Raw genomic sequence first — 26007 nt, forward strand, 5'->3', positions numbered from 1 at the left:
CGAATCAACCTAAAAGGAGAATAACACACAAGAAAATCATTTGACAAATCAAAGTTTAAAAATAGTAATATGGAGGGCTGGGGGGCTTACTCTATGGTTCAGAACACCTGCTGCTCTTGCAGAGATCCCAAGTTGGATTCCAGCACCCACATGGGGGCTCACAACTACCTGGAACTCCAGGTCCAGGGGATCTGTGATGCTTTCTTCTGACCTTTCAGACACTGCATGTACATGGTACAGTTAACACACAGGCAAAACACATGCACACATAAAATAGAAATATGTACATTGTTTTTAAAATGGCAACTACATTACACTGGAAGGATGTGACGAGCTGTAGTTGGCAGGTGTAGGAGATTTGAGGAAATATGTTCGGCAGCCATTGCTTTTTCCTTCCTTGGTATGAGGGAATATATTTTCCAGCTTCCTCACATATAGAAAGAGCGAAGTGTGGCCACACGAAGCACATAACCAGTTATGAGTCATGCAGCGCAAATTAAGGGAATGCAGGCCACTTTCAAGCCTACCCATGAGTCTCTCTTTAGGCTTTTCCTCTTTCCTGGCTACTCTGGAGGTCTCAGTTACAGATATCGGGGTCAAAAAATGGAAAGTATGTAGCTAGTGTAATGTCTGTGTGGTAACTGCACATACTTAAAGCCTAAGTGTCCCAGAGAGCAACAACACCTTCAACAGACTTGAGGATTTCAAAGTGAAAGGGGTTAAGAGAAATGGTACGCTTGATTCGAACATACCAAGTGCAAAATAAAGAAAACTAAGGGGGAAACAGACAAATTACAGTTCTCCATCTAGTTGGCTTTGAATTATTAAAAATGAACTCAATGCATTTCAGAAGCTGTATTCTGAATTGTATATTTGCTCTCTACATCCTAATTCCTAATCCCTCTACTTTCATTCTAAAGAAATTGTTCTTCAAAGGAATTATTTTAGAAAAAAAATCCTTATAATTTTTTCTAGTAGCAAAAAAATGGAAAAATCATGTTCTACTGATAACATAACAATCTCAAAATACTTCATATCATACAATGTCCCTGAATGTTAGTAAGAAACAGTGAATACTAGTCACGCATGATGACACATGCCTATAAACTTGCATACATGGTGTTGAGGCAGGAAGATCGCCCAACTTGAAGCTAGTTTGAGCTATGAAGTAAGTATAAGGCCAGACTGGAATATATAATAAAACTCTGTCTCAATGTCTTAGTTAGAGTTACTGTTGCTGTGATGACCAAAACAACTTGGAAAGGAAAGAGTTTTTTTCAGCTTATGGTTCTACTCACAATTTGTCATCAAAGGAAGTCAAGACAGGAACTCAAGAAGAGCAGAAATTTAAAGGTAGGAGCTGATACTGAAGCCATGGAGAAGTGCTGCTTATAGCCTTTCTCACCATGGCTTGCTCAACTTGCTTTCTTATAGAGCCCAGAACCACTAGCCCAGGGATGGCACCACCCATAATGGGCTGGGCCCTCCCCTATCAATTGCTAATTAAGAACATGCCCTACAAACTTGCCTATAACCCAATCTTATGGAGGCATTTTCTTAATTGAGGCTCCTTCCTCTCTGATGATTTTAGCTTGTGTCAAGTTGACATTAAACTAGCCAGTACATTCAATAATGATAAACAAGAAAGGAAGGAAGGAAAGAAAGAAATATGACTCATTGAAAGCAAAGATACCCAAGTGACCCTCTGGCCTTCATATACATGGCCGGCCATGTACAACATGAACACACATTCACACAAATAATAACAGAATTCTGTTTGTAGAATATCTTTGAGTCAGCTACAAATAAACCAAAGGTCAGGGGCTCTTATTCATAGGATAAAGAGCTGTTTGTTTGTTTGTTTGTTTGTTTTTAAATCTTGTGTGAATTGTTCTGAGCTTGCTGACAAATTTATGTTTGGTGCATGCCTACATAAGTGGCACAGTTTTCAAACCTGCTTTTCTTGTAACTTTGCTTCCCAGTTGAGTACATTGTGAATTGGACAGCTTCCCCCCACCTCGAACTTTTCCACAATTAGTTACTGCTATCTGCCAAAAGTTATATGTATCCTAATAGGTGAAGGTTCATTGACAACAGTGGTCACCTTGAGTAAAATACTTGCTTGAAGTAAAGTGAAAGTATCCTGATAAGAGAAATACAGTTTCTTACTCCAAACTAATACTACTTCTGCTCAGAGAGACCAGATTTATTGCTATTTGTGTTAGTGTCTTAATTGCCAGTAATTTTATTTGTAATTGAATGTTATTTGTAATGGAAATTTTGAATGGCCAATATTGTAAGTTATTTCTGCATTTTAAGAGCTAAGTAAGAAAATAAGGGTGCTTGAATTCAGGCCCTCGCTGTATTCTTAGCTAAATTCTATAATCTTGGAGTGTAAGAACTCGACACACACTTAACAAAGCAATGAATACTGGCACACTTTCTCCAAGAACCAAGACAGCCTGTTGGAGGAAGAAAGTCCAAATGAAATAAAAAAGAAATATGAACTTCACTTTTACATATTATAATGCAATTATTAAACACCAAGAATGTTTGGTCCTGTCCTAATCTTACAATAGCACAGTCATTAAAAGGTGAGATCTAATCAAAAGAGAAAATAAAGTCTCCCTCCCTTCCCCCAACCTTGTGTGTGTATATATTTTATTATATGTATTTATACATATATAGTATGTGTATGTGTGTGCATGTATAGTATTATTTGTCGAAATGCAAACTTCTCAGAAGCGTATATTATTCTTGCTTAATTAAATGAAAGTCTAAGTGTAAACACTATCAAACTCATGTCTTGAAGGCACTCTGTTGAATATCCCAAGAGATATTATAAACCCTTTTAAATGGAGAGCATGAGACGTTGTTTATCAACTCTTCGACCATCTTCCTATGAAGTTAATATTTTTTTCTAGAATTTTCTTCAGCAGCAAAGGCAACACTTTGTAGCACAGATAGTCCACATTCTATCCATAAGTAGCTGAATAAAAACCCATGGTGAAGGTATAATTTAGAGTTATCATCTCCCTCTGGGGATACAAGAAAATTATAATCAGCTGAGCATTGCTGATTCAAAAATCCTAGATGCCAAAATACTCTTTGAACACCAACATGATAGAACAAGTAACAAATCCCACATTTGATCACTTGATAAGGTGTAGTCAAAAGAAAAGGCACTAAAATTATTGCATAAAATTAATTCCCTCCACATAGATCTGTATAAAACATAAGGGAATTCTGTGCTTAGACTCAGGTCCTCTTCCCAAGATATCTCAGAATGTATATACAATATCCCCAAATCTGAGAGAGTTCTGGTCCCAAGAATTTCGAGTGAGTGAAACTCAGCTCGAATTCTCTTTGAGTGCTCAGAAGGAGTAGTCCAAGCAAACCCTGGGTATTTCCTGCTGCTTTCTGCCCAGTAGGTAGGTTTAGCAGCTCTGTGGCCTCTGGCCATGAGAAGCACAGATTTATATGAACCTACATGCAGACTTCAGGCAAGCAGCCAGAATCCTGAAATCTGGCACAACCTTGCCCAGCCATCAAGGACAGAATGCTTTTAGATTCTGCAAGCTTTGGCTCCGTTCCTTCCAGAGCACGGGCAACAAAGCTTGCCTTGGGACACAAAGCTTAAGCACTTCCATCAGGGGAGCAAGTCCCAAAGGATATTCTTTATTCAGCTTCTCCCTTTATGCTAGTGGTCAGCGCCAGGCCCTCGTGTTTGCGTCCCTTCTTTTTTCAACTACAGGTAAAATACCGTTAAGTGCTCAGGGCCAAGAAGGTTTGGGCTTTGGATAGTCAGGCCGACATGGGTGTTTTCTCACTAAATTTCACAGAGCAGTGAGATCTTCCTTGTACTCGACACTCCCCAGCCCCAACCCCATACCCAGACTCTGTTGGGAAAATATCATATTGGAAAAACAGGCAGTTTGGGCTGGTAAAGACGACTCGGTAGGAGAAAGGCGGGGGCCGAGAAGTGTGATGACCTGAGTTTAATACCCAGAACCCACATGGTGGAAAAAGAAAACCAGCTCCCACAAGTTGTCCTCTCAGCTCTGCATGTGCACCATAGCACATACCACCCACCCCCAAATAAAAGGAAATGTCGACAAGGAAAGGAAAACAGGGAGACCTGTATCTAAGGGACAGGCATCTTTCCAAAACAGGTGAAGAAATGAGCAAGAAAATGTTTCAGGAATAAGAGATCAGAACTTGTGGAACTTGGTCTATTTGCGGGACTCCTAAAGATGGGAGGAGGGTGTCCCCCAACACTTTGGTTTGTGGTAGTATTCTAATTGTACTGAAATGTGATTTTGATTGTATGTTAATAAATAAAGTTGCCCGGGGGTCAGAGCTATTAGAGCCATAGAAAGAGCATGGCGGTGGTGGCACACGCCTTTAATCCCACAGATATCTGTGTGTTCAGGGATACAGCCAGCATTGGAGACATATGCCTTTAAGACCTAGGGGGCTGTACATTCAGACAGTGACGGGGCAGTCACGTGTTTGGGTTTACAACCAATGAGAAGGCAGAATGACTAGAAAAAACGACTTACACACAGGAAATAGCTCTCTTTTGGGAAGCTGGGACACCGCAGGAGGAAGGGTGAGATTTTAGCTCTGAGCTCTGACCTCTCGGCTTTCTCTTTTACATTGGTTCTGTGTTTCTTATTTAATAAGACGGTTGGTTACATCTACATCTGGCGCCCAACGTGACAAGAATCCATTAAAAACCGCTTGGCTTGGAGGCAGGTCCGCTTTCCCGCAAGGGCGGCAGGCCGGATGGTCGGCTTCCTAGTCCCAGCGGTGACCTCCTAGTCTAAGCGGCGACTTCCTAGCCCGGGCCTAGGTCTGCTTGGCCTCAGGCCGGACTAACTGTGAGCAGCTTGCTTAAAGCCGGTGCTACAAACAACTCAGACCTGCCCTGCCGAACAGGGCCCTACCTGTAAAGCCAACGCACGTGGTCAGAGCTTAAGGAAGCCAGACCCAAGCCTTGACTCGGCACAAGAGGGAACACGTGGCTGGATTTAAGCTTTAGCCGGCTATGCTTTCTTGTGTGTTCTCTCTCTCTCTTACCTTTCTCTCTCTCTCTCTCTCTCTCTCTCTCTCTCTCTCTCTCTCTCTTTCTCTGGATTTACACCTGGGACACTAGGTGGCTGTTTTGAAAATCCCCTCGGATTTCTACTGTTCAACGCAGATTTGGTAAGTCATAACATATCAGATATTTTAAAGGAAACTATCTAAAAGAGAATTTTTTTCCACATTAAAAAACAAATGGGTTTTATGTGTACATTGGAAGAAAATTGGTTTTTGTTGGAAATTTTAGGCAGTCTGACAATGGAACAACTATATAATATTAGTATTGGTGGAATTATGCAGCTTATCACTATACTAATCCACATTTTAATATTTGAAAAGATAATCAATTTAAGTGCCAGGATAACAGCTTTAGAAGAACTTGTTAAACCTGTAAAAATTCAGACAGAAGAAATTAACAGTGAAGTTGTTTCAAGTCTGGATCATAAGGTTGCAGAAAGAAAGCCTGTTTTCACACAGTCACCCTTAATTTATCCTGTAACCGTACAGCAGATGCCTGATCAAAGGGCTACACAAAATATTTGGGCTCCAGTTGAAATGTTGGATTTAAAAAGATTTAAGGAGGCAATAGTATCTTATGGCATACATTCCCCATATGTAAAGCAAATGTTAAACTCTTGGTCAACATATAATAGGATAGTACCACAGGACTGGCGGGACCTTGCACAAGGTGTTCTGGAACCCAGCCAGAGACTTCAATTTCTGACCTGGTTTAAGGATGAGGCTAAAAACATAGAAAAGCAATGGAGGGATAAAGGAATACAAGTTTGCCAGGATCAGCTTATTGGAGAAGGCCAATATGCTTCAGTACAAACACAATGTTTATATGATGTCCAAACCCTAATTTTATGTCGAACGGCAGCCTTGAATGCATGGGACAGAGTTGAGGAACCAGGAAAAAAATCTGAGTCATTTACAAAGGTGATGCAAGGCCCAAAGGAGTCTTTTACAGATTTTTTACAAAGACTGGCTTCAGCAGTAAAGAGAATGGTCTCAGATTCAGAAGCTGGTAAGGCAATAATTGAATCTTTGGCCTTTGAGAATGCGAATGCAGCATGCAAAAGAATAATCAAGCCATTAAGGGCAAGATCTGCACCTATGGAAGATTGGATTAGAGACACAGTTAATGTTGAAGCTGATGAGCATGATGATATGTGGGTAGGAGAAGCAATTTCAAAAGGTTTGAGAAATGTTAGATGTTTTGGATGTGGACAGCAAGGACATTTGAAAAGGGACTGTAGACAGGTCATCCCTACAAACAATGTTTCTTCAAGGAACAATGGCAACAGAATGCCCCTTCCTTCTGGAGTATGCAAAAGGTGTGGTAAGGGAAAACACTGGACCAACGAATGTAGATCAACAAAGGAAAGACAGGGTAATCCTTTGCCTCAGTCTTCAGGAAACTCCCAGAGGGGCCTCACACAGGCCCCCGTTGCAAATCCAGTTCAAACCTTTCCTGCAGTCATAGAGGTAATCCCTGCTCTGAGTGATTAAATAACCAAATGCCTATTGGAATAAATCATGCTGGTCAGGATGATGAAACAGAGAGAATAAAAATTTCAGGAGAAAACATAAAGAAAATTTTTTGGCAAACTTCTATTAATGAACAAAGACCAAAATTAACAATAAAAATAAATGGTGTTTTGTTGTTTGGTCTGGTAGACACAGGTGTGGACGTTACCATAATTGCACCAGAATTTTGGCATCCAACTTGGCCTCTTCAGGAGGTAAACGTTCAACTGTTAGGAATTGGGACATTATCTCAGGTGAAACAGAGTGCAAGATGGCTTGAATGTATAGGTCCAGAAGGACAGAGAGGAAAATTAAAACCATATGTGTCTAACATAACTATGAACCTGTGGGGTCGAGACTTGTTGCAACAATGGAATACTCAGATTAACATTCCTCCAATCTCAGAAACAAATCATAAACTAGCACATGTTACTGAGAGAAATATTAGAAGATATTGTTCTAATGAGTGGTCACCGGCCATCCATATTATACAAGAACAGGGCACAATAACTGATGATCTTCCAAAGACACCAACAGCTCTACCTTTAAAATGGTTAACAGACAAGCCTGTATGGGTCCAGCAATGGTCTTTAACAACAGAGAAACTCCAGGCTTTAGAAGAGCTGGTAGAAGAACAGTTAAATGTTCAGCATATTGAAGAATCAACCAGCCCTTGGAATTCTCCTGTGTTTGTTGTTAAAAAGAAATCTGGTAAATGGAGAATGGTAACAGACCTTAGAGCAATTAACAAAGTAATTCAGCCAATGGGCTCTCTACAATCTGGGATGCCTTTGCCTACTCTGTTACCAAAAGGATGGCCTCTCATAGTTATTGATTTAAAAGACTGTTTCTTTTCAATACCCTTACAAGAAAAAGACAAAGAAAGATTTGCTTTTACAGTGCCTACTTATAATAATTCTCAACCGGTTAAAAGATTTCAATGGAGGGTCCTCCCTCAGGGAATGTTGAATAGCCCAACTCTGTGCCAATATTTTGTACAACAGCCATTGGAAGTGATACGTAAAAAATTTCCTAAATCTATAATTTATCATTATATGGACGATATTTTACTAGCTGACTCAAATGCAGATACTTTAGAAAGAATGTTTCAAGAAGTAAAGAAAATTTTGCCTTGCTGGGGATTACAAATTGCTCCTGAAAAAATACAAAGAAGAGATTCTATTAATTATTTAAGATATAAAATAGAGCCACAAAAAATTAGACCCCAAAAGGTGCAAATTAGGAGAGATAGACTACAGACTCTTAATGACTTTCAAAGATTATTTGGAGATATTTCTCATCTACGAACTATTGTTGGGGTAAAAAATGATGAACTGACTAATTTGTTCAAAACCTTAGAAGGTGACAAGGACTTAAATAGTCCAAGAGAATTATCACCTGAAGCTGAAAAAGAATTGGCCTTGGTAGAGAAGAAAGTACATGAAGGGCATGTGGATCGTATTGATCCAAAGCTGGATTGCATTTTGGTTATTTTACCTTCTAGGCGTTCTCCTACTGGAATATTAATGCAGAGGGAAGATATTATATTGGAATGGATATTTTTACCAAATAAACCAAATAAAAAATTAAAAACTTATGTGGAAAAAATCTCTGACTTGATTTGCAAAGGAAAATTGAGACTTCGTCAATTAGCAGGAATAGACCCAGCAGAAATTGTCGTACCATCAACTAAGGAGGACATTGAAAAATTATGGACAGAACGTGAACCTTGGCAAAGAGCTTGCAGTAATTTTTTGGGAGAAATTAACAGCAAATATCCCAAAAGCGATAGAATTGATCTTATCAAGAGAGCTGATTGGATCTTGCCTCGAATTGTACGGCAAAAACCCATATCTGGAGTTCCTTCATTTTATACAGATGCCAACAAACAAGGAAAGGCAGGTTACAAATCAGAAAATTTAAGTAAAGTGGTTCACAGTCTGTATAATTCAGTTCAAAAATCAGAATTGTATGCTATTCTGTTGGTATTAATGGATTTTTCAGAACCTCTCAACATAGTAACTGACTCTCAGTATGCTGAAAGAGTGGTGTTACATATTGAGACTGCAGAATTTATCCCTGATGCTTCAGAATTAACTTCACTATTTATTAAATTACAAGATACAATCAGGAAAAGGAATCATCCTTTATATATAACTCACATTCGATCCCATACTGGTCTGCCAGGCCCTCTAGCACAAGGCAATGATGAGATTGATAAATTATTGATAGAAAATGTGCTGGAGGCCTCAGAATTTCATAAAAAACATCATGTCAATAGTAAAGGCTTAAAAAAGAATTTTTCCATAACCTGGCAACAAGCCAAAGAAATAGTAAAGAAATGTCCTACTTGTTCCTTCTACAATCAAACGCCATTACCAGCAGGATGTAACCCAAAGGGTACTCAGAGGAATGAAATCTGGCAGATGGACGTGTTTCACTTTGCATAATTTGGAAAATTGAAATATGTACACTACACCATCAATACTTATTCAGGATTTCAATGGGCAACTGCTTTGAGTTCTGAAAAAGCTGATTCTGTAATCACTCATTTGCAAGAAGTTATGGCCATCATGGGTATACCTGCACAAATCAAAACTGACAATGCTCCATCATATGTCTCTGTTAAAATGAAACAGTTTTTTGCTTATTACAATATAAAGCATATTACAGGCATACCACATAATCCTACAGACCAAGCAGTTATAGAAATATCAAACAGAACTCTAAAGGATATGCTAAATAAACAGAAAGGGGTAACAAAAACCCCCAGAAATAGACTGCATAATGCTCTTCTAACTTTGAATTTTCTGAATGCCAATGAGAAAGGAACAACAGCTGCAGAGAGACACCGGATAATAGAAAAAACTACAGAATTAAATCAGCCTATATACTTTAAGGATGTGCTGACCTCAGAATGGAAACCAGGGTATGTATTACATTGGGGACGAGGTTTTGCTTTTGTTTCTACAGGAGAAGATAAGCTGTGGGTACCATCAAAATTGATAAAGGTTCGATTTGAACAAGAGAGACCTCTTAATTAGAGGAGGTGATAGTTCATCAACCAGCATGAACATCCAATTTAAACTAACTTGTACCAGTAACACATGCCTTTTCATTTAATCAGATAATAACTTGCCAAAAAGGAACAGCCCCAAAATTAGATTTGGGGAAAGGTTTTTGTTTTTGTCTTTTAGGAGAATGAAGGTTAAGGAATCTGAAGAACACTGGACAAATGAGACAACTGAAGAAAAGGGACAAATCATCTATCCCAAGAAACAGAGTGAAACGGTGTATGGGTATATATTATCTAAAAAATTTTTATGTCTTCCTAAATGTTTGTTTCTGCTTTTCTCTAAAGATTTAACACTATTGGTCTTCTAATAGTCCCAGTTCAATTAAAATTTAAAGCTGACTTTGGAGTTGGAGAATGGCTCTCTCCTTCTTTAAACTCAAGCATGTTGTTAAAAGGAAAATGCAAACTCCCTGTATCATGCCAGAATAAAAGAGCCATCTTCTGCTATGGGACAGGACAAAAACCAAATTAATTAAGGGACTATTCTATTACTAATCTCAACTCCTTGATTCTATTCTGATTCTTTAAACTTTTCTTAAAGTATGAATTTTATATCAAAATTTACAAGATTAATATATATATATATATTTATACATTTTAAACTTTGTTAAGATATGAATGGTCATATAGAGTACTAACTAATTCTAGAAAAAAAAGGGCTTCAATTAGCTGCATATATGTCTTTGTGTTCGAGTCTCTTATCAGTTTTCTGCAGGAAATCATGGCCAGGCCTAACATCAACTGAAGTCTCCAGGAAGAAGATGGGGCCCCACAACAACAACAATTCCATGTGGACAATAATAGTATCATTAAGCTGACAAACATCATCCACAGATCAGCTTTGAACTACAAGGTGCTCAGAGCAATTTTGAGATGACTAGCTGAGATGATCCAGTCTCAAAGACTACTTGAATAAGGACTTGAGATAAACCCTGAACTTTGGCATTATACACAAACTGGATAATGAAGGATATAGTTACCTCTCCTAGAATTTGACAATTAACCTAAAATTTTTCTTTCAGGATAAAGAAAACTTTGCCCATACCCAGCAGGAAGCAATTTTAAGAATACGACTCCCACATTCCCAAAGAGGTGGTGTGGGGTGGGTGGTTTTTTGGTCTTTTTAATGGGTTTTGGGTCTGGGATAATTTTCAGTGTTTAGGGGGGTTGGTTACAAGTTATTGTCAAGGGTTAGGAAAAAGGCTAAGCAAAGGAGATTAGATTTAAGGTTCTTATTGAAAGAAAGAAAGAAAGAAAGAAAGAAAGAAAGAAAGAAAGAAAGAAAGAAAGAAAGAAAGAAAGAAAGAAAGAAAGAAAAGAAAAAGACAATTACTAGTTTTAAAAACTTTACATTGGATTGGATTGTTTTATATTGTAAACAAATTTGAAATTGATATTGTTAGAAAATGCTATATGTATATTTCTAATTGTATTTATACCATTCATTTAACAATGTAATGCAATTTTCTGATCCTTGAATGTTATTATTACCAACTATTAGGATATAAAGAAATGAAAGTTAGTAGTTAGACATTACAGTAGAACTTGTAGTCATATTAGATATGTTTTAAAAATTGAGCAGAGATGTTTTAGACAGGTCATCTTCAAACCCTTCAGAGATCTACAGAATATGGCATTTAAAATGTTTTAATAACTTAGAAAATTTTTCTTTTTTGAGACATGTTGGCTCCTGGCAGTACCAATCTACTTCAGAGAAAATATGGGCATTGAAGAAACTGCATATGGAGTCAACTTTCATTGTGGCAAAAGTTAGCCACTGGACAACAAAGTATCCTCGAATCAACAGGACAAAGTGGACAGACAGAACACGAAACAAAGGACTACTGATTCTTGCCAAAACAAGTGTGGTTATGGCTTTATCAAAAGGCATCTTCTGCGGCCAGGACAATATGGCCCCATCCCTGAAGTGGCCTTCGCAATCCGGAAAAGGTACGGTGCCCTTTTCCTCGAAGGCAGCTGAACAGGCAGTGGGCCGAAGGATTCTGTTGTGCAGTGGAACAGCAGCTGAAAGCTCATGCCTCTGGAAAGTAGACTGGCATTTAATAGAGGGATGTGGAGAAGAAGGGGATGCTGAGATGAAGCCATGTATACACAGCCAAGAAGAATGAACAGCTGAATTAAAAAACTGTCAACAATTTCCAGAATTTAAAATCCTGAATCATGACAGGACACTAGTGGAATTCAGGCGTTTCTGGTACATGGACTGCTCTCACCCAATGTGAGGTTGAACTGTTGACCTGTGTACATCCTACTTCACAAATGAGTCTGTCAGATACACTAAGCCTATAGGCTGAAGATGATGCCCCAACACTGCAGAGAAACCTCAGGTGACTGCCCAGGCAGCTGGCTGTTTCTGTCAACTCACAAATTTTTTGGAAGTTGCTTGCATGCACTTCCTGTTTTTATTTTTGTTAGCTAATATTATTTCCTTCTTGGGTCTCTGAGGGAGTTGAAGATTAGTTAGTTATGGTTGAAAATTAGTTAGTTATAGTTGAAAATTAATTAGGATAGAAAGTGCATTAGATACATCTTGGATTTACCAAAATAGGATAGATAATGGAATTATTTTCTCTGATTTGTCAAATACCTGTTTAGGTATTTATTACTTGTATATATTGTATATAGTTATTATACTTTTGTATATAGTTTTTCTTTTGTTAGTTATAACCTTTTGCTTTTTTTCTTTTTATTAAAATAGAAAAGGAGAAATGTGGTAGTATTCTAATTGTACTGAAATGTGATTTTGATTGTATGTTAATAAATAAAGTTGCCCGGGGGTCAGAGCTATTAGAGCCATAGAAAGAGCATGGCGGTGGTGGCACACGCCTTTAATCCCATAGATCTCTGTGTGTTCAGGGATACAGCCATCATTGGAGACATATGCCTTTAAGACCTAGGGGACTGTACCTTCAGACAGTGACAAGGCAGTCACGTGTTTGGGTTTACAACCAATGAGAAGGCAGAATGACTAGAAAAACGACTTACACACAGGAAATAGCTCTCTTTCGGGAAGCTGGGACACCGCAGGAGGAAGGGTGAGATTTTAGCTCTGAGCTAAAGGCTTTCTCTTTTACATTGGTTCTGTGTTTCTTATTTAATAAGACGGTTGGTTACATCTATTTGCGGGACTCCTAACAATGGGAGCAGGGTGTCCCCCAACACTTTGTCTGGCCCTTAGGAACCTTGTCCTCACATTGGGTGGCCTTGCCCAGCCTAAATCCAAGGGGAGGTATCTAGTCTTAGCACAACTTGATATGCCATGCTCTGTTGATATCCATGGGAGGCCTGCCCCTTTCTGAACAGAAACAGAGGAGGAGTGGAGGGGAGAGGGGTAAGTAGGGGGAGAGAGTGGGAGGAAAGGAAAGAGGGGAAACTATAGTTGGGATGTAAAATAAATAAATAAGTTAAATTTTAAAAAGGAATAAAATATTAGCTGGGCATGGTGGCACATGCCTTTAATCCTAGCACTTGGGAGGCAGAGTCAGACAGATCTCTGTGAATTCAGGCCAACTTGGTCTACATAGAGAGTTTCAGGACAGCCAGAGCTATATAGACAAGTAGAGAAATAGAACAGAAAAAAAAAAATCTATGAGCAGATCCCAACATGTAAGACTTCATATGAGAAAGTATTTTAAATGAGTAGCAAAGATGGGTTCTTGGAATTGCCTGAGGGTTTATCACACACACACACACACACACACACACACACACACACACACACACACACTCACATGGAGCAAGATTTAAAATTCTGAGGGTGTTAAGAGTTCTAGACTTTGGTAAGCAATGAAGGTGAGAGAGCAGAGCCTCCATGAATGGAATTAGCATCTGTGGTGGTTTGAATAGGAATGGCCTCCACAGGCTCATATATTTGAATGCTTGGGCATCAGTGAGTGGAACTGTTTGGGAAGGATTAGAAGGTTAGGAGTTTTCGGCCTTGTTGACATAGGCGTGGCCTTCTTGAAGAAAATGTGTCACTAGGGGTGGGCTTTAATATTTCAAAAGCCCGTGCCAGGCTGGGTGCCTCAGATGTACACTCTCTCTGCCTATGGGACTCCAGCACTTACCTGCATGCCACCATGCTCCCCACCAACAGATACATCAATACTTCAGGAGGAATGGTCATAGATCTTTAAGCAGGAGAACTTAATCTCTGGGTTGAAGACAAATTTGAGGGAAAGGAAAAGTTGAAAAAGACTATAGTACATAGAGATAAGCAGAGGGTGGCTGATTTGAAAAGGAAACATAAATCCTCTTGAATTAAAATGCTCTTTTTTTCACTACTCCAAACTGTGGTTATTTCTAATGGATGACAATATTAGTTACAAGTGCTTATGGTAATTCTATCTGTATGCTAATTGCCTGGCCTTCATTAAGTGAAAAACCTCCCCAACAGTCTTATGACACAGGTACTATTTTTCTTTGATCTTGATTAAGCCAAGGCTTAAATACTATATGCTAGACCCACTAAGTTCATGCCTCCCAGTACCTGGCCTGTTCCAACCCACATATATTACACACACACACACACACACACACACACACACACACACACACACACACAGTGGTCTCAGAAAATCCAGGCGAGCTATAGTAGTTTGCACACTTAGAGAAGATGCCAGCTGAGCCCTGATCTCTTCACACCTGTCTTCCTTCTCTTTTAATCAGATAAACTCTCAAGTTCAGCCCACTTATTGGCTCCATATTCCTGATATTTCCTGCTCTCTTGATGTATGTATGATCTGCTAGACAGTGATACTATCTTATTCATTTTCATAGCTTAGTGACTTTTAAAGGTTTCAAGTACTTGGTCAACCCCTGTATCTCTCACGGCCTAGAGATTATGGTGTCCCTTGAGAAATGAACATTCTGATCCCCTAAAGATGACAAGATTAACGTTTAATCTTGACAACAATCGCTTATACCAGATCAGAACATCGAGCCAGAAACAGCATTTGGTTTTACACTATAGACAAATGAAATTCCTTTCTCCTTTAACCTATTTTAACACCAGCTTTAAAAATCCCTCTGTTGTTTATGAATTCTGGGTTAGAGAATACTAAGGTCAGAATTTCCCTAAATAGTGTTACTAAAGGAGGCTTTGACATTATCTGTCTAGTTTTTTTCTCTGATGGAAAGAACAAGAAATGAAGAAAAGAGATTATTATCCCATGCTCTCCCTCTTGGGGTCTAGAAATAACACAAGGAATACCCACACTGTCCATTAGAAACACACACACACACACACACACACACACACACACACACACACACACACACACACAAGCATTGGCAGGATCCTCTGCTGCAGACATTCCCTAAAGGTAGGCATGGGAACTGAATCAGAGGAAGGGTCAGGTTCTCCGGTTTCTATGTCTCCCTGGCAACCTGGGCAGAACATGCCCGCCTCTTAGGTTTAGGGTGAGGAGACACAGCCATGACAGTGCCGTGTCCTGGTTTCCTGCTGTGCCCGGAATGGATTCGCTACATATTTTCTTTTCGCCTCACAACAAGGGCATGAGGTGGATGCTATTAATATCTCCATGTTACAAATAAGGAAAGGAGACACAGGGCGATTAGGGAACTTCAAGAAAAGATTTTTCAGCCACAGTCATGAATGTTCTTTCCCACGTGTTTCCTATTACACCATAAAATAGTGCAAAGGGGTGGAAGTCAAGGTCACCACTGCTCAGCGCTCTCTCTCTCTCTCTCTCTCTCTCTCTCTCTCTCTCTCTCTCTCTCTCTCTCTCTCTCTCTCTCCTCTCTCTCTCTCTCCCTCTCTCCTCTCTCTCCTCTCTCTCCTCTCTCTCTCTCCTCTCTCTCTCTCCTCTCTCTCTCTCTCCTCTCTCTCTCTCCTCTCTCTCTCTCTCCTCTCTCTCACCATCAGTTTTCTCCTTTTGACACACTCTGTCTTAAGTGTTATAATAGTCTCCCCTTCTTTAAAAATATTAAGCATTGTTATTTTGTTTTGTATGCATGTATGTCCTGTGCACCACCTACATGTCTAGCACCTGCAGAGGCCAAAGAGGACTTTGGACCACTGGCACTGGAGTTACAGAAGGTGTGAGCCACCATGTGGATGTTAGAAATTGAACCCAGATCCTCTGGAAGAGCAGTCAGTGCTCTTAGCCACCGAGCCATCTCTCCAGCCTTTATTAGTCCTATTTTCACAGGTATACAACTGCCCCCTTGAGAGCAGGCATTTTGTCTTATACAAGGCCACACTTTCATGACTGGAAGAAACTCACTCTTTTGTTTATGAAGAGGAAGAATGAATTAATGGGCTACTTTTGCCCTCTTTAGCCATAAGCACTCTACTTCCTATCACACCAAATGTCAACTACCTGCTTTGATGTTTAGTCCTTATAAAAATACTGGCCACCAACCATTGCCTGCCAGTGATTGCAGCAAATCTGTGTGCTTGACCCTTTGCAAGCACCAATCCATGATCTTTGTGATGAGAACTTCAAATTCAGGTAGTCTCAGAGGCAAATCTGTGAGACACTGTCTGCCAAGGTATTGGCCTGAGATTACCTACCTATTAAGCTGGATTCCTATTTGCCACCGTAGACTTTCCAGTTAGACGGGTTCCTCTACCCATCCCTTCTTCTTTCTGATGAGTTTTCCTCATTTTGTTACACTCCTCATAGCCCATCTTTGTCTTCATTATCTTTTAATGCTCCAAGCTCAGGCATGTCCATTGACATATGGCTCTGGCTGCCATTGACATTTCAATTAATAAAAGGATGCCCTTTCCTGAGCATGGTGGCAAATGCCAGTAGTCTACTTACTCAGATACCAAGGCAGGAGGATTGCTTAAATGTGTAAAAGTATATGAGATCAGTTTGGGCAATACAAAGAAACCCTGTCTCATACCCTCTAAAAGGGCATGCCTTTTAGAACTCTCAAGTAAATGTGTGCCATATTCCTACAAGGGCTCAATTTATACTACCAGGGATTCATGAAATTCTGGTTATTGTTTAACCTTTTATATCACTTTATCACAGCTGATTGTATACTTAGAAGCTGGTTTGTTGCATGTATATGGAAGGTCTGAGTTCTAACCCAGGAATACACACACACACACACACACACACACACACACACACACACCTACGAACCCACGCACGCACACATGCACGCACATAGAACTTGCACTTCTTTGTTTTTATTTTATGAAAGGAAACAACTTCATGATAAAGAAACCTGATGAACAAGATCTTAGCCAAATGTGGCTCGAATTAGAACAAGACCGAGGACACATATAATTTGCATTAATTCTGCCACTAGGAAACCTGGGGGTCGGGTGGGGGAACCAAACACAATCAGATTAAGTTACTTCTAGAAAAGGAATGATAAAGACAGGCAAAAAAGAAAATGAAACTAAAACTAAGCAAACCAAGAACAAAGAAAGGCAAAGCAAACTGCTCCAGGTTACCTCATACTGTGTGTGGGGACACGATAAGGAAGCCATCCTGCTCTGTGTGAGCGTGTCTGCTAGGCAAGCAGACAAGGTAGTCCTCATAGTCCTACCTCGGCGAGCCTTACTTGACACTATTGGCATTAATTCACTGAACGGGAGAGAGGCATGGTGTATGTTTGATTGTAAAAGGTCGTTGTGACCATCCCTCAAAAAGGCAGGGGCCAATGCATGCAAAGGTGGAGAATTAAAACAGCTTGCATTCTGGGAGTTGGAGTGCTGTGACATTTCATTAGACACACAACCTTAGGAGGGAATTAGTGGTTCACACAGTTTGGGGCCTAAGAATCTGAGGAGGCTGAGGGGGTTCCAGTGAAGGGCTTCCTATGGGTAAAAAGAACTGAATTTGAATCTCGTACACCCCTACACTCTACACCCCTAAACCCCTTCACCTACACCCCTACACCCATGCATTAGCGCGACTCTCCTGAGTGTGTTTGTAAACCCAGCTGTAGGGGGATCAGAGACAGGTAGATCTCTGGAGCTCACTGGCTAGGCAGGCTAGCCAAACCTACAACCTGGAGGGCGACTGATGAAGAGACCTGACATAGACTCTCAACTCCACATGTGCAGGCACACACACACACACACACACACACACACACACACACACACACACGCCAAGATGTACATACACCACACTTACACACCGTAAATAATAAATATAATTTAAAATATTTTTAAAAATTCAGAGAGCAAACAAGGCTTCATGTCTTCCCAGATTGTTGGTTCTGTGAAGTCCTAAAACTTGCCTTTTAAACATTTCTGTATATCTTCCTTTCAGAAAGCTGTCAGTTGTTGACTTCTAACACAAAGCACCTTTCCCTTTCACTATTTCATTATTTCAGATTCGGTGGCTGTTCTCCTTGACTTAAAAAAGCCCCCTTACTTTGCCTCCTTAGAAATCTAATCTGGCTGGACGTTCTTTAGAGTTCAAAACCTTTCAGGCATTCCCCATTACAAAAGGTCAAATTCATACACTTAATTGCCACAAATGTCATTGAACTTTAAAAAAGAAAAAAAGAAAAAGAAAAAGAAACAACCCTATACGAGTTCAAGTACTATTGGATAATTGAATCAATTGTTGAGTTTTTTTCCCATATCAAATATATTTCTATTTTTCCCCCATAGGGTAGCTACAAACTTTTGCAAGAAAAAAACAAAACAAAAAAACAGACACAATCCTTTACAGAGAGTATTCCCATAGTTGTCTATGCGAAGCGAGCCTTCCAGCATTAGAAAAGAATGTCATGCACATCGCCGTGCGGAGCTTTGGGGTGTTTGGATGCTCCACGGAGTGTCCAGGACCTTCTCGGGGACCCCTGCTCAGCCCTGCGGCAGGACAGACAGGGAAGGAAGGCGCACGGGGCAGGACGGCGGGCGGGCGAGGCGCAGACCCCGCCCGAGCTGGCGGCCCCGCCCTGCGGCCCGCAGTTGGCTGTCCCCGAGGCCCGCCCCGCCGTCCCTCCGTCCCGCCCGCGTCCGCTGCAGAGCCGGAGCCCAGTCCTCCGCCCGCCCGGTGTCCCGCCATGGCTGCGCGCTTGCTCCTCCGCTCCCTGCGCCTCCGTTCCGCGCCACGCCCGCCGCCCTCCGCCCGGTGAGTGCGGGGCCAGCCTGGGGTGCGGGCAGCCCGGGTCGTGGCGTGCAGTGGTGGGGTGTGGCGAGCCACGGCCGAACCCGGAATGTCGCGGCCGGGGCAGGGCGAGGCGGCCCGGATCGTCTCTCCGGAACCTGGGGCTGCCCTCCGCGGCGCGGAGACCTCGCGGTGTCCACCACCCGCTCCCCAACACCGGCCGCGGGGCCCCAGAAGACAAGGCTCGGCCGAATGCTCGCTCGGGGCCCGGGGCCCGCCCCGCGTCCTACCCGGTGTCACGGGAACTTGCTTTCCAAGTTGTTGCCCCGAAGCGGGGGCGGTCACCCCTTGGGCGCGCTGCCACCGAGTAGCTGCAGCCTTTGGCCCAGTTGGAACCAGAGCTGGGGACTATCAAACCTGACAGTGAACTTGGGACTCCGGGTGCGGAGGCGCGGACCGGAAGACGGGGTTGCAACAATACTAATTTCGACTCCAGCTTCCAGGCGAGGGCCCCATCTGATAAATTAGCTGTAGCTTTATTAGCAGATCCTTAGAACTCATTAAATGTAGAGGGATTAATGGGCAGCTCCCAAGGGCTTTAGAGACTATTAAGGGTCTTTACCCTGAGATCAAAAGTTTTACCTCTCCTAAAATCCATTCATGGGATAAAGCAAACTGGAAGCTCAAAGCTTTGTTAATTAGGGTGGCGGGGCATTTAAATGAGCTAATTAGCACATTGTTGTGAAGTACCATAAAGTGTTGTGGTAATGCTTACCCATGGGGTGGGGGGGGGGGAGACAGAAAAGTTCCTAGGACTTGAAGAATGCTTTCTATTGTACAGAATACACTGAGGAAGTGATGTTCTGCCTTTTGATCAGGTCGGCTTTGCGCTCTTAAGTTTAGAGAACCCCCAAATGATCTTATTTTGATTCACGGGAGGGGACAGCGGGGGGGGGGGAGGAGCTACCTTAAAGAGACTATTGGAAAATAATGAGTCAGGAGCTACAGTTTATCTTCACGGGTTTCTTAAACCTTTATGAGCATAATGATCAACGATCTTGTTGAAACGCCGTCTGATTCAGCGTTTATGGAGAGAGGCGGAGCCAAGAGCAAGTACTTAAGCCAGCTCCCAGAGGCTGAGGGTGCTAGTGGTTCGTTTCATTTAGTTTCTTGCTTTTTTTATGTAAATGAGGCTGTAAAGTGGTAGCACAGAGGCCCGGGGGATCATGACGAATTTGAAGTCCGGTTTTAGCTACTTAGTGAGACCCTGACTTAAAAGGCAGAGAAAACTAAAAAGAAACTAACCAGTAGCTTGTTGGTTTATTCAGTACAGGTGTCTCAAAACTGAAAATAGATGTTCCAACAAACTCAGCTGCCAAGTAAATGTTTCGGTTTCTGCCCTCCGCACATTCCTTTCAGCGCCTTTAACTGAACTGGAAAGTGTTTATTCTTTGTGCATTTCTTTCTCTGCGCTTAGAAATATTTCAGAAATTTTCATGTAATATTTTAAAACCCAGGCAGACTTACACTCAAGTTCTGTCTCTACATTGGTAAATGATTTCGTCTGAATCTAAGAAGCAGAGTATCCCAATCCCAGCATTGCTTTGACATGAAGGGAAAAACCAATGTATGGGAAATCTGTAAGGAAAAACGTGTACTTTACAGTGTTTATCGAATAGTAATATAAAGTAAACTTATATCTAATTGATATGATGTGGTCGAGATATGTGAGGCCACCTGCAGGTCTTGTGACCTCTTCTCTCTGATCTTTTGAAAATTTGGTCATGAGGTTGGTGCCTCCAGTGAGGTTTAGGAGGTGTGGCCTTACTGTAGGAAGAAAGTCACTGGGGCGGGGGCGGGGTGGGGTGTCTGTAGACATTTCCAGTCTGCTTTCTCTTCTTGGTGCTTGTGGGTCAAGATGCGAGATCTCAGCTTCCTGCCCCAACCACCTGTTCACAGCCATGCTTTCCTGCCAGGATGGTGAAAGACCCTCATTCCTCTAGAAGTATAGGCCCCCAAAATCCTTTCTTCTATGGATATGGCATTTTATCACAGCAACAGAAAAGCAACTTAATATAGTCACCATATTTTCAGCATCCTTTCATTGGTTGATGGACATGTAGGCTCATTCCATTTTCTGGTGGTTGTAAGTACAGCAGTAATGGATGTGGGTGTGTAAGAATCTCTGTGATACTTTGGAAATCTATATGGCGGTTTCTCAGAAAGTTGGGAATCAATCTACCTCAAGACCCAGCCATACCACTCTTTGGCATATATCCAAGGATGCTCAGTCATACCACAAGGACACTTGCTCAACTGTGTTCATAGCAGCTTTATTTGTAATAGCCAGAACCTGGAAACAATCTAGATGCCCCTCAATTGAAGAATGGATAAAGAAAATGTGCTACATATGCACAATGGAGTACTATTCAGCTGTTAAAATTAATGACATCAGGAAATTTTCAGGCAAATGGATGGAACTAGAAAAGATCATTCTGAGTGAGGTAACCCAGACTCAGAAGGACAAACATGGTATGTACTCACTCATAAGTGGATACTAGATATAAAGGATAACCATGCAACAATCCACAGACTCAGAGAGGCTAAGTAACAAGGAGGGTCCATGGGGGAACACATGGATCTCCTTGAGAAGGGGAAATGGAAGAGAGCTCTTGGGTGGACTGTGGGTGGGTGGAGATGGGAACATGAGGAATCGGGTTGGGGGCGTGGATGGAGGAAAGAGATGACTGGAAAAGTGGGGCATTTCAAGGTCAGGTAGAAACCTGATGCAAGGGAAACTCCCACAAATCTACAAGGATGACCCCAGCTAAGACCCCCTAGTAAGAGTGGATAAGGTAGCCTGATTTCCTGTGATCAGATTGGTGACTACCCCAATTATCATCAGAGAGCTTCATCCAGTAACTAACAGAAACAAACGCAGAGACCCACAGCTGAACATTATTAGCCCAAGCTCAGGGGATCCTGCTGAAGAGAGGGAGGAAGGACGATAGGACTGAGAGGGATCAATGGCATCACAAGAATCAACTAACCTGGCTCGTCGGAACTCAAGAGTCTGAACCAACAACCAGGGAGCCTGCATGGGACCGACCCAGGCCCTCTACATATATGTGACAGTTGTATAGCTTGGTCTACTTGTGGGACACCTAGCAATGGGATCAGGGGCTGTCCCTAACACTTTGGATGGCTTTTGGAAACCTACTCCTCATACTGGATTGCCCAGCCTGGCCTTAATACAATCGGAGGTGCTTAGTCCTACCTCACCTTTATATGCCATGCTCTGTTGACATCCATGGGAGGCCTGACACTTTCTGAACAGAAACAGAGGAGGGGTGAGGAGGGGAAGGGATGGGAGGAGAGGAGGAAGGGGAAACTGGTGCAGTCAAGATATAAAATAGAAATAAATTAAAAGAAAAAAATCTGTGATAGGATACAGCGTCTTTGGGTACATGCCCAGGGGTGGTATGACTGGGTCATATGGCAGTTCCGTTTCTAGTTTTCTCTTTGTCTCTCTCTTACTATTTTCCTTTCAGGAAACCTCTATCTACACTGTTTTCCAAAGTGGCTTCACTAGTCTACACTCCCAACATCCCAGCCAGGGTTAGTTGTCATTTTGTAGTCTCTTTTGTTTGTTTGTTTTTGTTCTTCAAGACAGGGTTTCTCTGTGTAAAGCCCTGGCTGTCCTGGATCTCACTCTGTAGACCAGGCTGGCCTCGAACTCACAGAGCTCCTCCTGCGTGCTGGGATTAAAGGCTATATCACCACTCCCGGCTCATCATGTTGTATTATTCTTGATGGCCATGATGACTTGAGGTGAGGTAGAATTTTAAAATAGTTTTAATCTGCTTTCCCCTGATGGCTAAGGCCGCTGAACACTTTTTTTAGGCGTTTACTTTTTAGGTGTTTCTTCTTTTGAGATCTTCCTATTCCGTTTCATAGCCCATTTTGTAATTGGGTTGCTTGGCTGCTTCTTGTACATTCTGGACACTAAGCCTCTGTCAGATGGAGAGTTGGCAAAGATTGTCTCCCTTCTGTGGGCTGCCTCTTCACTTGATTGGCAGTTTTCTTTGCTGAACAGAAGCATTTTAGTTCCACGGGGTCACATTTGTTGGTAGTTGATCTTATTCCCTATGCTCCGTGCTACCAAAGTCCTATTTAGAAAAGGCTTAGCCATACTTGTGTGTCAGAGCGTACCTCCTACTTTTTTCCTCTGGGAGCCTCAGGACATCAGATCTTACATTGAGGTGCTTGATCCATCTGGAGTTTAGCTTTGTGCAGGGTCAGAGATGAGAATCTAGTTTTAGTCTCTCTATGGGTTCCCTGGCACCACCTACTGAAGATGCTGTCTTTTCCCCGAGTGTAGACTTTTGGCATCTTCACCAGAGATCAGGTAGCTGGAGTTGCCTGCACTTCCGTTGGTATCCCACACTCCATTGTTCTGTGTGTGTGTGTGTGTGTTCTGTTGCCATGGCCAGGCTGTTTCTATCACTGTGGCTCTGTCCTCTAACAAGGTCAGAGGTGGTGACACCTCCAGCAGTATTCTTCTGTTCAGGACTACTTTGGCCATCCTTGGTGTTTTGTGCTTCCATATAAGTTTTTTACCCCTCCATATAGTTTTAACATTTTTTTTTCTATCTCTTTGAAGAATAGCCCAGGAATTTTTGTTGGGGTTGCACTGAATTTGTAGATTGCTTTTTGATAAGAAAGATAGCCATTTTCATAAGATTAATTTTCCTGAGCCATGAACATAGGTGGTCTTTCCATCTTCTGGTGTCGTCTTTGGTTTCATTTTTCAGTGTCTTAAAGTTTACATTGTAGACATCTTTTATTTCCTTGGTTAAGTGTATTCCTAAGTGTGTGTGTGTGTGTGTGTGTGTGTGTGTGTATTATGAATACTATGGGATTGTTTTCCTGATTTCTTTTTCAGTATATTTGTTATTGGCATATAGGAAACCACTGAATTTTGTGTGTAAATTTTCTATCTTGCTACTTCAATGAAAGTGTTTATTAACTCTTGAGCAGTTTTTGTTGTTTTTTTTTTTTTGTTTGTTTGTTTGGGGTTTTTTTGGTGGAGTCTTTAGAGTCTCATAGGTTAGATTCACATCATCTACAAGTAGAGATACTTGGACTTCTTTTCCTATTTACGTCGTACTTATTTTGTTTTCTTGTCTTATTGCTCTTGCTAAGTTTTCAAGCACTGTATTTGACAGGAGTAGGAGTAGAGAGAATCACCCTGTCTTGATCCTATCTTATTAATGTAACCAACTGTCTTATTAAATAAGAAACACAGAAACAATGTAAAAGAGAAAGCCGAGAGGTCAGAGCTCAGAGCTAATATCTCACCCTTCTGCCTGCGGTGTCCCAGCTTCCCGAAAGAGGGTTACTTCCTGTCTGTATGTCTTTTTTATAGTATTATTGTTCTGCCTTCTCATTGGTTGTAAACCCAAACACGTGACTACCTCGTCACTGTCTGAATGTACAGCCCCCTAGGTCTTAAAGGCGTATGTCTCCAATGCTGGCTGTATCCCTGAACACACAGAGATCTATGGGATTAAAGGCGTGTGCCACCACCGCCACACTCTTGCTATGGCTCTAATAGCTCTGACCCCCGGGCAACTTTATTTATTAACATACAATCAAAATCACATTTCAGTACAATTAGATTACCACCACATTTCCCCTTTTCTATTTTAATAAAAAGAAAAAAAAGCAAAATGTTATAACTAACAAAAGAAAAACTATATACAAAAGTACAATAACTATATACAATATATACAAGTAATAAATACCTAAACAGGTATTTGACAAATCAGAGAAATAATTCCATTATCTATCCTATTTTGGTAAATCCAAGATGTATCTAATGCACTTTCTATCCTAATTAATTTTCAACTATAACTAACTAATCTTCAACCATACCTAACTAATCTTCAACTCCCTCAGAGACCCAAGAAGGAAATAATATTAGCTAACAAAAATAAAAACAGGAAGTGCATGCAAGCAACTTCCAAAAAATTTGTGAGTTGACAGAAACAGCCAGCTGCCTGGGCAGTCACCTGAGGTTTCTCTGCAGTGTTGGAGCATCATCTTCAGCCTATAGGCTTAGTGTATCTGACAGACTCATTTGTGATGTAGGATGTACACAAGGTCAACAGTTCAATCTCACATTGGGTGAGAGCAGTCCACGTACCAGAAACACCTGAATTCCACTAGTGTCCTGTCATGATTCAGGATTTTAAATTCTGGAAATTGTTGACAGTTTTTAAATTCAGCTGTCCATTCTTCTTAGCTGTGTATATATGGCTTCATCTCAGCATCCCCTTCTTCTCCACATCCCTCTATTAAATGCCAGTCTACTTTCGAGAGGCATGAGCTTTCAGCTGCTGTTTCATTGTACAACAGAAGCCATCGGCCCTCTGCCTGTTAAGCTGCCTTCGAAGAAAAGGGCACTGTACCTTTTCCGGATTGCGAAAGCCACTTCAGGGATGGGGCCATATTGTCCTGGCCTCAGATGATGCCTTTTGATAAAGCCATAACCACACTTGTTTTGGCAAGAATCAGTAGTCCCTTGTTTCGTGTTCTGTCTGTCCATTTTGTCCTGTTGATTCGAGGATACTTTGTTGTCCAGTGGCTAAATTTGCCACAATGAAAGTTGACTCCTTATGCAGTTTCTTCAATGCCCATATTTTCTCTGAAGTAGATTGGGACTGCCAGGAGCCGACATGTCTCAAAAAGAAAATTTTTCTAAGTTATTAAAACATTTTAAATGCCATATTCTGTAGATCTCTGAAGGGTTTGAAGATGACCTGTCTAAAACATCTTTGCTCAATTTTTAAAACATATCTAATATGACTACAAGTTCTACTGTAATGTCTAACTACTAACTTTCATTTCTTTATATCCTAATAGTTGGTAATAATAACATTCAAGGATCAGAAATTTGCATTACATTGCTAAATGAATGCTATAAATACAATTAGAAATATACATATAGCATTTTCTAACAATATCAATTTCAAATTTGTATACAATATAAAACAATCCAATCCAATGTAAAGTATTTAAAATTAGTAATTGTCTTTTTCTTTTCTTTCTTTCTTTCTTTTTCTTTTTAAACAAGAACCTTAAATCTAATCTCCTTTGCTTAGCCTTTTTCCTAGCCCTTGACAATAACTTGTAACCAACACCCCTAAATACTGAAAATTATCCCAGACCCAAAACCCA

General features: G+C 41.1%; 1 protein-coding gene across 1 annotated transcript in view; it reads left to right on the forward strand.

The window, feature by feature from the left end:
- The first annotated feature begins 18628 nt into the window (after positions 1–18628).
- Acadl (acyl-CoA dehydrogenase long chain) overlaps positions 18629–26007 on the forward strand; it is a 44061-nt gene continuing 36682 nt past the window's right edge. Inside the window, exon 1 of the mRNA XM_006974965.4 lies at positions 18629–18789. Coding sequence (XP_006975027.1) covers positions 18722–18789 — 68 coding nt within the window. The 5' untranslated portion in view covers positions 18629–18721. The remainder of the gene's footprint in view (positions 18790–26007) is intronic.

The sequence above is a fragment of the Peromyscus maniculatus genome, chromosome 13 (genome assembly GCF_049852395.1).
Source record: "Peromyscus maniculatus bairdii isolate BWxNUB_F1_BW_parent chromosome 13, HU_Pman_BW_mat_3.1, whole genome shotgun sequence".
Classification (NCBI taxonomy): domain Eukaryota; kingdom Metazoa; phylum Chordata; class Mammalia; order Rodentia; family Cricetidae; genus Peromyscus; species Peromyscus maniculatus.